We start from the raw sequence: 13,687 nt of genomic DNA on the forward strand, positions 1-13,687 counted from the left end.
TAGAATTCATTTTAGAAAGTGTTGCCTCGTTTATTTGACACCTGCACTCCTTTCTTCAGCATCCATTATACGAGCATTCCTATCTTAGCACCTGGGCCCCTTTTCATTAGCATATCGAGCATCCTTTCCACGGCAGCTGGGATTTTCTTCCTCTTCGTTGCCACGAAGCCTTTCCGATACCAGAAATACCATTCTCTCTCTCTCTCTCTCTCTCTCTCTCTCTCTCTCTCTCTCTCTCTCTCTCTCTCTCTCTCTAAAGGAATGATATATAAGTTAAGGGATACCATTGTACATACTTTAAAGGTTCATGCTCTCTGTCCAGTTTTTATTTTATTTATTCCTTAAACTTAATATTAGTTACTTTCCTCCATCATTTTATATGTAACTTGAATGATTATAGCAATTATCACTGGTCTCTATTTTCTATTTCAAGTTGTTTCCTTTCATCATTTTTTTTAGAATTCCTGCTTAATCCATCCAGTTATTTTTCCTCAACCACCCATTTATCTTCCAGTCAGACAGCCTGTAATAGCAGTAGTGATAAATAAATGACTTGACAGTGATTCATGGAAACGCTTTAAAGAAGTTATAATTCTGTTTATTGTACGTCTCGAAGTCAAGAAATAGTTTTAATACATTGCACTAACGCTTGCAAAGTCTGTGATTCGATCTTGGCTAACCCAGTGGTCGATCCAGTTGTGAAATAGAAAGGACTATTTTAGAACTGGAAAGTGTACCTTTCGTAACGTAATATATATATATATATATATATATATATATATATATATATATATGTGTGTGTATATATATATATATATATATATATATATATATATATATATATATATATATATATATATATATATATATATATATATAAATGTCGTAGAAGTAAAAGTCATCCACAATGAAACCTGTGGTTCAACATGCCTAAGTTACTTACAATAACAGTTGTATTACCGTATGGAGTAGGTTGGCATGGACTCCAGCCACCCATTTAGATACTACCGCTAGAGAGTTTTGGGGCCCTGTGACTGACCAGATAGTGCTAGATTGGATCCCTGTCTCTGGTTACGACTCTTTTTCCCTTTGCCTACAAATACACCGAATAGTCTGGCCTATTCTTTGCACATTTTTCTCTGTCATACACGTGACAACGCTGAAATTACCAGACAAGTCCTCTTCGCTCAAGGGGCTAACTACTGCACTGTAATTGTTACGTGTCTACTTTCCTCTTGATGAGGGTAGAAGAGACTCTTTAGCTATGGGAAGCAGCTATTCTAGAAGGACTCTTCAAATTCAAACCTTTGTTCTTTAGCCATATCCTCTGTACCATGGTCTTCCACTGTTTTTATAGTTTATATATGATAGATGTAATTTGATGTAGTTACTGATTTTTAAATATTTTATTTTTATTGTTCATTAATTCGTTTGTTGTTTATTTACTTCCTTGTTTCCTTTCCTCACTGGGCTATTTTTCCCTGGAGGAGCCCTTGGTCTTATAGCACCCTGCCTTTCCAACTAGGGTTATAGCTTGGCTAGTAATAAGAATAATGATAATAATAATAAATGTTTTTCACTTTTCATTACGACAAGGATTCAACATAATAGCAACAAATATGATAAAAAAAAAATACGCGAACCATTCGGCAAGATGACATATAGCTTTAGAGGTCAACGGATTTGTCATAAGGATTATTCTTACCAGTGGTAGAGAATTCATGCAAATCTGTTCTTTCATAAATTCATGTAAAGGGTCTAACTGCAGGCGTTAGTAGCATTCATCACTAAGTGAAAAGACGGAGTGTTATGGCAGCTATTGAAATTTAGATCCTTGTTCCGTTTAAAGGAAAGCCAATGAATTCACATAACAATAGATTTGGAACGCTGCCATAAGATGCGTCTATTTCAGCAACAAAGGGGGAATGGAAACTGCCTCCCAACCTATGTAAAAGACCGGTCAGTTCAACATATTGGCTTGGAGGATGGAAAATTACACCTAATAAAACTATGTGATGTTTGTATTAAGTAGGATGGAAATATTCCTTTTAAACAGGAATATTGGGATCTTATTTTAATGAAGCCTTCTCATTGATATACCCAATGAGCAAATTACCCATCTTCCATGTTTATTTATTCGTAAAGGAAGGAAAATTGCTTTTCTTCCGTTGTTATGGTAGATTTGATATTAAATAGGAATAGCGTGTTTGTTTCACGGCAAATTCAAATTTCAACTAATTGATCGTGATCACGGAATGTTGAACACCATGAAGGACGGAAAATTTTAGATATGTATTAATTTGAAAAAGCAAAATTGAAGATATGCTTTCGGTCGTCAGACATAAATAAAATGTTTCAATAACAATGAAGTTTATCTTGATGTGATCATTAGCTTATTTTATTTCGGAATAAGCTTTGATAAGAATATCTTCAATGCGTTTAATTCATAGTCAAGGACTTTGGAATACGTAAAAATTTTGGCTACTTCGATTTTTAATCAAACACAAAATTACTTTCGTTTGATGTTCATACGTTGGTCTTTCTTACTGCATGGGAATTTTAAGGCTTAGATTATTCTAATGATAACAGAGAAATAATTCATCAAAATGGATTTCAGTCTCTCAGGATATTGTAAACGTGTCTGTATGCTCGAATGTTGAAGTATATCGTTGCGTCTTCGGATAACCCACTTAATCTTCTTAGTTTCTGACATATTACTCCATTGAGGGATTACGAGCAACAATTTCGGTCGGAGACGTTTGATGTGGAATTGACTCATCTTATTGGGTCTCTCTCTCTCTCTCTCTCTCTCTCTCTCTCTCTCTCTCTCTCTCTCTCTCTCTCTCTCTCTCTCTCTCTTCTTCTTCTTCTTCTATCATTAAAGATAAGATCAGTTTTAGTTGGAGAAAATATAATGTAAATTTAGACAATCTTCTGAAAGCTCCTTGTGAAAGTACCAGATTTGTTGATACCTTTTTATATTGAAAATTATCATTTTATTTATTGATGAAATTAAAAAAGAATTATGCTCTCTAGTTGCTTGAGTTGTTTTATGCTCAATATTAACTTTATTCGTACTTGTTTAGAAAAATATCATGATACTTTTCTCATGAAGAATGAATCAAGACAATTACATATGTTCTTGAACTTTGGGTATTTATGTATGTGTTTGTTTATTTAATTCTGCTCACATTTAACTTACGCTTTCGATTTCTCCGCTAAAAACATATTTATAAGGTAGAAGTATATTTAATTGCTTTTCTGTCATTGCGAATGGGAAATAAATTACATATTGTATCTTTGTCTGATTTGAATTTTTAGATAGTGTTCAGCCAGATTCTTCTTCTTCTTCTTTGACTACATCTTTTCCCATTTCTATGTGGGGTCGATGTTTCTGGTCAGCTTTCTCCATCTATCTCTGTCCCACACCTCATCACCGGTTAATCCCTTTGATCGAAGGTCATCCTTGATACGGTCCATCTACCTTCGCTTTGGTCTCCCTCTCCTTCTCGCTCCCTGTACCTCCATTTCCATCACTCCCCTCCCAATTTACTGTTCATCTCTTCTCATGACATGACCATACAACCTCAGTCTACTTTCTTCAGTCAGACACTCACGGGAATAGTAAGAATGAGAAAAAGTTGTAAGGGGATTTTTTTTTTTTGAGTCAAAAAACTGCAATATGGAAAGAAATTTCGATAATACTGAAAATATTTGGCCAGAACAAAAAAAAAATGGTATAACTCTCATACTACGTTGTTAAAACCAATATCAAACAATTAAATTGTCCTTGGTGAGCATCCCCCCCCCCCCTTATTTACAACACCAAACGTGTCTTTTATGGCAGAGATTGACGGGGTAAACGGACTCTGCCACGCAAACGCTACCAAAGAGGGCTGCCGCAGCAATACATTTTATGGAGAGGAGAAATACTAGTTGTAATTGGAAAGCCGAACAAAAACAAAAGAGGTGATGTGACGGGACATTGATTCCCCAAGAGTAGGCTGAAGGACGCCATGTTTCCTCTGGCTTTGTGAAAACAGAGAACAAGAATGTACGTCCTTCTGCTCTCAAGTCCTCTTGAGAAAAAAAGGCTTTTGGTAGCGTTGTTTCTTCTTTATTTTCTTCTTCCTCTATTTTCCATCTCTTTTTTATTTTATTGGTTCCAATTGTTCTATATTGACTAATAAAACATCAGAGGAAAATTAATTTATGATAGATTTCGTAGCAATTTGCATTAAGCCGGGTATAAAATAAAATAAATTTCCTTTATACTTGTTCATGCTACGTATTATTGTCATTAACATGTGTAAGAGAAAAATTTTGATTTACATCATTGTTCTACTTTTCTCAGAACCTTTGCGCTCTATCCAATATTTTCTAAGGAAAACAATTGAAATTTGGGCCTATTGTTATCGATGTTTGGATCTGGAATTATGGAATTGGTGCCTTAGGGCCCCATCGTCCATCCGACCCTAATCACACGTACTGTGTAGCCTTCTACTTTGGCTCTATTCATGCTTTCTTTCATATATTTTGGATAGAAGGAAGCAGGAACGGAGGTAAGGTAGAAAGCTAAACAGTGGGTGCACTAACGAAACTGAAAGAAAGCCTCAGATATAAAAACTATACAATTAGTAATAAATGGGGGCAAGTGTTGATTCACTATTCATCTGAAGAAAAAACAACTTTAATAACGCAGGAATAACAGCCTTCTCTGCATTAATACTCCCATCGAAAATTTTATTTAAAATAATCATTGCAAGCATCCAAACAAGGTCTACATTAGCATAATTTTAACTAACAAATAAGCTTTCTCATCGGACGTTAATATTCAGATCATCGGTCGTTGTATCAGTGACCATTTCTGGAAAGCTGTTGTTACTCTATTCGGTCATCAGCCGTCTAAACTCGCCTCCCCGTACCCCATACAGGTTGGGTCTGTCTTCAGACAGTCGTAGCTTTTAAATAAACGACCAAACTTAGCTGACAGATGCGATTAAATAAATATCGACTACAGACTTTCATAGATAAATTACAGTGGTAACTGATTAAATCGTTTTGTCTAGATTAAAATACTCCGTCTTTCTAACTAGTGAATATGCTATCCATTTGTGCCACCAATAAAAGAAACTTTGAATTCTAGCAATACAGAAAAGCTACTTCATAGGTTTTTACTTATTTAAGCAAAACTTTCCTCTTGCCAAAATCGATTTTTTTTTTTTTTATAAAATTTATCTTTTTCCTTAAAGCACACCAATAAACCCTTTAGAATCTGAAAAGTCTGGCTGCATTATTGTTATCAACAGAAATTTGATGATACTCCTTCGAGACAACCCAATAAGACCAATGACTAGTAATGCAAAACCTTCTACAGAATATTATCTCCAGTCCACATTACGAAGCACAGAACAGTCTTAAAAGCGTCGTTGTAGATGTTGGAGCTGTGAATCTACTTTCGCCTTTGGAGTGTATTAATCTATGTTTTGTGACTTAATTGTAAATAGATAATCATTCTTGTTGTCATCGAGTTGTAGGATGATTCAAACAAGCATTTGACCAAGCAGGAAAAGGTATGTGAGGACAAAGTAGCATGGGTATTTTAACAAAATTGAAACTGTAAATGTATTCCTTGAACGAATCGGAAGGAGGGAGGTAATCATACAACTAGATTTATTTTAAATCGAGATATATGTGGCATAAGAAGAATTAGTTTCTTTGAAATGAACAGTGTTTTTTTTATATGGTTTGGTGAAAAGGATGAGAAAATTCGGTTGGTGAATAGGTGTATGGAAGTTTTAGGAGGTAGGTGGAGCAGGACTGCCAAGCATTGGGTCAATGGTGTTTTAAGAGTTAGTGGTAAGGAAGGGCTTAATACCGTGGAGACTTAAGTGTATAGCATGTACAATTTTCAAGTATGTGGAGAACTATACTACATAATCCACACTATCATAAAACTGGTAACAAGGAATTATTTGTTTATTATCTTTTCGTGTGGCGCTGGACCAGGAAGCACTCTTCACACAAAGTATTGGAAAAGTAACTTATGCTATTGAATATGCTTATTGGAAACTTGCCAGGTTCAGCACAATTCTTAAAGCGCCGCCAGCGTACAATATTTGTAAAATCTATAATGTAGGCCATTTTCTTCAATCTATATACAATCAAAAGGTAAATTGAAAAGTGGATCATCTAAAGATCTTTAAATTTCCTATTGATAACTCTTGGTCTATTTTTATATTTTTTCCCTGAAAGCACTATTATATAGCTGTAGTTATGAAGTAACTAGTGTGAACGCTTTAGTAGCTCTGTCCGTAAGATATTATTGAATACATATATAATGGATACATGAGGAATTTGTGAATATTGAATAATTAGCCGCCCTTTTAGATATTTGGAACCATCGCTTACAGAATATTTTATCAATGCCTATTATCAAGAATTATATGTGATTTTTTACTTTTTCATTGTAAATTTGATTTAATGCCAGTTTCGAATGAGCAGGGGAAAAATCACACATGAATGTTAACTATACGAAATAGACATAAGTTAGATATACTATTCTTGAAATATTCATGTTACTGAAAAAATTTCTAAATTGATGGTTAAATTGCGCACAATATTTATCATGCCAATTTCTGAGATAACCATGTTAACATTCAGCATTATTAAATTTGTGATATATGTTTGATACGACTATCTATCTACCGATTACTAGGTTATAATTATGAACATATGTTCTGTATCTATAATTTCAGTTTTTTTATTTACCGTCCTTTCTTTCTGTTGATATGGTGCTAGCAGGTCGTAGACTTTTACACTAATTAAATTCTTCATTGAATCTTCATCGAAGCAATGGAACTCCATAGATTAATTCCCCTTTCAATTCCTACCTTTAACCCTTCGTAGACCGCTTCAAAACAAGTGAACAAACTAAAAGACACCAATATAACCTTAATTGACAAAAGGCCATTGAGCTGCCAACAACGGGATATATACCCAATTCACGTTGGCCGCTTTCTTTTCCTTGTAATTTGATGTTCTGGAACAATGGCTGTAATTAGCAGGTCACACTCCCGGACCTTATTCAATATTGTCCGTTTGTTTTCGAGAGAAGTGAACGGTAGGGTTGCTTAATATACAGGCAATGTTTCATCTGTGCTTTACGTATAATGGCATTAACAAAACAAAATCATTAAGTTCTATGGACCTGTTCATTTTTTATATAAAAAAAAAGACTATAAAAACGAAGACAAATATGTTTTCAGAAAAAGAATAAGAACAAGAAATTATATATATATATATATATATATATATATATATATATATATATATATATATATATATATATATATAATGTAAATATCAACCACAATGGCTTTTAATACCGAATTCTACCTTGGGAATATATATCCACTGAAACTCATTTTTGGTAATAGCTTCTAGCTGAGCAGAGATTCGAACCCCTGCCTCTTAGCTGAAACCATGCCTGCGAGTACTGATAACTGAACTATCAAGAGAGAGAGAGGGGCTCTTGATAGCACAGTTGGTAGTCCTCTCAGGCATAGTTTCGGCTAAGAGGCAGGGGTTCGAATCTCTTCCCAGCCAGAAGCTATTATCATAAATGAATTCCAGTGGATATATATAATCCCAAGGTAGAATTCGTTATTAAATGCCATTGTGGTTGATGTTTCCATTGCTTAAAATCACGAGTGTTAGTGATATATATTCATCACAAGTGTTAGTGATACATATTCATATGTTAGATGTTAGTGATATATATATATATATATATATATATATATATATATATATATATATATATATATATATATATATATATATATATAAAATACTCTGTTACCTCCAACTACAGTTAATATAAAAAACATTTTTCCGTTCGCTACTACGCTATTGTGATATATATATATATATATATATATATATATATATATATATATATATATATATATATATATATATATATATTTCCTGTCGCATTCAGGGGAGAGATGGTGTAGTCATAGCCTTGTGAAAGGGGGGGAGGGGAAGGAGAGGTACACTCGGGAACCATACTCTCCCACAACTTGCCGAACCAGCGGGTTGTTTTTAGGAGAGGGAAGGGGACTGGAAGGCTTGAATTTGTGTGTGGGCGTGTGAATATCTATCTGAATTTTTATACGTAATTTTTGCCGGTTCGGACATAAGTTAATTATTATCTATAAACTATTTATTTCGCCAAAACACACACACACATACATACATACATACATACTGTACATACATACATATATATATATATATATATATATATATATATATATATATATATGTGTGTGTGTGTGTGTGTGTGCGTGTATGTGTAAGAAACATAAATTATGGACATGGGCTGGACATATAATGAAAATGGCAGACAATAGATGGACATTAAGAATAACAGAACGGGTCCATAGTGATTGAAAAAGAAACAGAGAGAGGAAGAGAAAATATAGATAGACGAACTAAGAAAGTTTGCGGGTGTGGACCGTCACAGTAAGAACATAAACAGACGCTAGTGGAAGTACATGTCCGAGGCCTTTGTTCTGCAGTGGATTAGTAACGGTTGATGATTTTATATATATATTTATATATATATATATATATATATATATATATATATATATATATATATGTATATATATATATATTCACGTGTGTGTTAACCGTCTCCATCTCTTCCTTGGGAATTTGAACCACTGGCCAGTGTTTCAATCACGTAAACTCAATGAGTAAAATGGAAAGTAACATGATAAGAAACTTGCTTGAGGGTATACTCGGGCACACTTTTATATCTAATTTCTCTTCCTCTTGTTTTGTTAAAGTTTTTATAGTTTATATAGGAGATATTTATTTTAATGCTATTCTTAAAATATTTATTTTTTCCTTCTTTCCTTTCCTCACTGGGCTATTTTCCTTGTTGGAGCCCCTGGGCTTATAGCATTCTGCTTTTCTAACTAGGGTTCTAGCTTAGCAATTAATAATAATAATAATAATAATAATAATAATAATAATAATAATAATAATATACACCTGTTCCCAGTGGGTGCCACTGCACCTCTAGATTTAGTTTCACTTCCTCACCACCTGTTGTTAGACTGTTAATTATCCTCCATTGTGTTACCCACTACAATTCCATCATATGCAATTCCATATCTCCTTTCTCTCCTGTTAATGTTTCTGAAGTTTAAAGCGTTATTCAAATCACTCCAGAGAGTTCATTAAAATAACAACTTCCAGATGATATTGCTTGTTTATGTGTATTGATATAGTGTATAGGTAGGAGGTTTATAAGTTAGAGCATCAGAATACATTGAATCTTGAAATGTTATTAACGATGTCATTTTCTCTTTTTTTCTAGAAATTGTGGAAAATGTGAAGAATGGGGGTTATCCGGCCTTCCGACCCACCGCTGACGATCAGGTGGCCGAAGAGGAAGTGATGCAGATGATGAAGAGGTGCTGGGCCGAAGAACCCATGGAGAGACCAGACTTTCATCAGCTCAAGACAATTATTCGGAGACTTAACAAGTAAGATTGTGATTTAAGTTTACTTTTAAATCGATTCCATTTGCATGCCATGATTTTCACATAGACTAGCTGTAGTTTTTCGTATGACTTGGCTTTGTCTGGTGTGTTCCCATAGGGATAGTGTCGTTAGTGCACTGTAGGCATTACTTACGGATCTTTTCGGCGTTCCATCTGTTCTTACACTTCCCACATCTTTGTTCCACTTTAATGTCCAACCCCTCTAAATTTTATTTCCTTGTATTAATACAGAGTTTTCTCCCAGTTGCACTAGGGCTTTAGATGACTTCAAAGTCCACAATTTCCAGTTATTTAGTCCAAATTCTTAAAACTTTTGAAGCAATAATATAAGATTTCATCGAGTGTTTTAAGGATATGACTTCTTTGCATAATGTTATAAAGATCAAGGATATAACAAAGTTCACTTTAGAAAATATTAAGGCTAGAATAAGTTTCATATTTTAATGTTTTGCGCGTTCGGGAAAAAAAAAATATTATTGGGGCTTTGGCTGTAATGGTATCTGGCATTCGTCGTTGGTCAATCATCCAAATGCTGGCCAATTTGTTCAACTTCGTTAATCGAATGCCTCTGGTATATCGCGTACATGGGTGTGTTGATTAGGAATGCTACTGATTTATCGGGCTTGTTTATGAACGCAAATAGTTCGACAACTATCTCGGGGTGGGGAGTGCCATCAGCGCACCTCAGGCAGTGCATTATTATTATTATTATTATTATTATTATTATTATTATTATTATTATTATTATTATTAAAAGCTGAGATATAACCCGAGTTGGAAAAGCAAGATGCTATAAGCCCAAGTGCTCCAACAGGGACAAAATGGCCGACCGAGGAAAGGAAACAAAGAAATAAACTACAATAGAAGTAATAAACAGTCAAAATAATCTAGAATACAATGAAAATATTAACGACATTAAATTATATATTTCATATATAAACTATAAAGACTTAAAAAAGCAAGAGGAAGAGAAATAAGATAGAACAGTGTGCCCGAGTTTACCCTCAAGCTAGAGAACTTTACCCCAAGACTTTGGAAGATCATGGTGCAGTGGCTATGCCACTACCCAAGACTAGAGAACAATATTTTGTTTTTGGACAGTCTTTCTCCTAGAAGAGCTGCTTACTATAGCTAGTCTCTTCTACCTTTACCAAGAGGAGAGCATTCGCCGAACAATTACAATGCATGCAGTTGTTAACCCCATGAGCGAAGAAGAATTGTTTGGTAATCTGTGTTGTCAGGTGCAGAAGGACAAAGGAGAATGAGAAGCGTCTCAAAACCAAAGGGAATTATAACCAATAACTTCTCTCAGTGATTGCGAGGCAACAGTTCTTCCTTCAGTTCCTTTTACCGCGACGGCACTATTTGGATTTCTCATATACACTTATTGAATTTCTAGAATATGAGGTATTCATTCCATAATTTGATTTTATCTAATTGTTTTTTCTTTTACGGTGTAGTGTGTGTGGTCTTTCAGTTATTTTCTCTTTTAATTTAATTGTAATGGGAAGTTTCCTTATGATTTTATTTCCTTTTTCTTGATCTCTAGTTTATAATCTCATATTTTTTTGTAAATAGGGTTTACCATCTTATATATTTTACATTGATACTTTATTTGCTATCTGCTATCTTCAAACGAGCCTGTTCATTGTAATGCTCCCTTAATCTTTTTATATGGAGTCCAATATTTCCTTTTACATGTCTTGCCAGATCACCAAAGTAACCACTCAGCCGTTCAACTGGATTTAATCATCCGTTATTCTGTACGAAACGATTATTTTATGTTCATCATTTTCATTAATTAAATACCTTCATCCTAGATTAGGTTAAAGTCTATGACTTAACTCTCGATCCTTTTGAATTCCAATTCACACCCCTTTGCATTTCCTATTGCTGTCCGGCATAATTCGGTTATCTACTTTCACCTCCTTTTGATATCTCATCTCTGTTATTGTCAATAGATTTCCTATGTTGTAGTTAGTTTCCTACTTTCATTATTTTTTTCTCTTTTTATCTACTTTGTATAGATCCTCTACAACATAATTGTAAATTTTTATAGGGGATCTTTTCTATTTTCATTCCCTCTGGGAGAGACATGGCATACCCTTATTTTATTTTCAGGAGTTAATTAAATTAAATTTTGATACTTGATGTTTCATAGCTTTCCTGCTCTTTCAACTACGACCTTACCTAACTTACTTACTTTGACGACTGTTTTCCTGGTCTTACCACTCGGAAAAGCCTATTTGTCGTATACATCTTATAAGTACTAAGAGAATCATATAACGTAGTCCCCGTTAATTGTCAAATCCACGCTATCGTAGCACTACTGTATACTGGAATTTAAACGAAACCCATTTAACTTTATCTATGTTCACTTTTTCTGCTATTTCTTTATGAGAGACTTAAGTCGACTGGCCATTCGTATACATATTGCAAAGTTTCTACCATTTTTCATAGTTGTTATCCCTGATCTTTTCCTTCTTTTTTTCCGTACCACTGTACAGTATGCCAAGGCCTGCAGGCCCTGTGGGATTTTTATTTGCATATATATGCGCTGATTCTCCTCTTCCTTGATAAGGGCTTTTTAACACATCTGATCAAAGCCAGTCAGATTACCTCGGTTCTAACGGTTTCCCTTCTGCTCGATCCAGCTCAATTTGCTCATTAACTCTTCCATTTAATCCCCAAATAAATCCTCTTCACTTCTTAGCGCAGCAGCATCTAATCTCTCTTCGTTGCTACCACACTTCTGGCCTCTTGTAAGGTATACCCTAACATCCGTAATTGCATCTCTCCATTTGGAATTGGATTGGCGATATTTTCGAGTTCTGGTGATTCATAGAAATTATTACCAGGTTAGTGATACTGTTACGTATGACTGAATTTAACGTAAGACCAAATTTTTGAGGCTGGTTGTATTATTGAAGATGTTTATAGACACGTAAACTTTTATGTTTTCATTTAAATTAGTCTGAAAGTTAAAGTCTTGACATATGAATTTGTCTCATTCGATTATCAAACATACATTATTTCAATAGCCCACAATCCTAGTCTATAAAAGATACATTTTATTAGAGTTTGTTTAATCGCCTATATAGGAATATTATTGTGTTCGTGTTGTTTATCTTAGGTGTCGCTACAATTCCAAATATTCAAATATTACTTAATTATATTAGTATGTTGGTTTTATATTTTTGGCTGCTTTGAAGGAACAACTCCTTCTCCCTTGACCATTTCTCCTCCTACTCTTTCAATGATGAAGATCACATTTAGCCTCCATATTCTTTTTATCTTTTCCCATATCTTATGTCTGTGTAAAGCCAAATTTCTGATAGAATGGGCGTATCGATCTGATTGCGTTTTACGTTCTCGTATTTCAGTCCTCTTTTGTTCCCACTGATTGAGAGTACATGAAACGGAACCTTTATGTACAAATGCCCTCCATTGGTGATATTGGTCTTCTTATTTCTTTCGATTTTGTACTTCTACCCTTTAAATTTTGTCTTTTAAACTGGTGAAATCTTTCTCGTACTTTATACGTAAATGCTCTACTGTATGTTTTCCCGAGTTTACCCAAATTATCATTGGCAGTACAATAATCATTAGACACAAAGATTTTCAGCATTTACTTAAACTGTATGTTTGTAATTTTTGCATTTTAATATTGCAACTTTTTTTTATAGATATTTCAACTAAGGTTTCTTGTCGTTTCATGGCATTCTATAATTTTTCTTCATATTCTGGAATATTGGTTAAAAAATCTTGGAGTGATTTGCTTGGAAATTCAGTTAGCAGGCTTATGTATATCACTTGATTTTTTTTTCTTTACTACCTTCTATTTGACGTTTTATAGATCGGTACTATAATATTTATAATATTTATGTTTTGCTGATATTATGATTTATTTAAGATATAAATTTTACATTACTTTTTTGTTTAAATTTGTAAAATCTGTAAATGGCTTATCAATATTTTATATCATCTGTTTGATAACTCAGCATGCATTCTTCTCCCCTTATTTTTACCTTATTGCTGCTTTATGTGTTTCTCTGTTCAGTAATTTTCGCTGCAGGGACAGCGCATTTCCCCAGTTGTTCGAA

The 13,687-nt window shown here is 34.0% G+C and overlaps 1 protein-coding gene across 1 annotated transcript in view; it reads left to right on the forward strand.

Moving 5' to 3' along the window:
* LOC137629594 (atrial natriuretic peptide receptor 1-like) overlaps positions 1-13,687 on the forward strand; it is a 1,161,427-nt gene that overhangs the window by 1,023,028 nt on the left and 124,712 nt on the right. Inside the window, 1 exon segment of the mRNA XM_068361051.1 lies at positions 9,398-9,566. Coding sequence (XP_068217152.1) covers positions 9,398-9,566 — 169 coding nt within the window.

The sequence above is a fragment of the Palaemon carinicauda genome, chromosome 37 (genome assembly GCF_036898095.1).
Source record: "Palaemon carinicauda isolate YSFRI2023 chromosome 37, ASM3689809v2, whole genome shotgun sequence".
In the NCBI taxonomy this organism is placed as follows: Eukaryota; Metazoa; Arthropoda; class Malacostraca; order Decapoda; family Palaemonidae; genus Palaemon; species Palaemon carinicauda.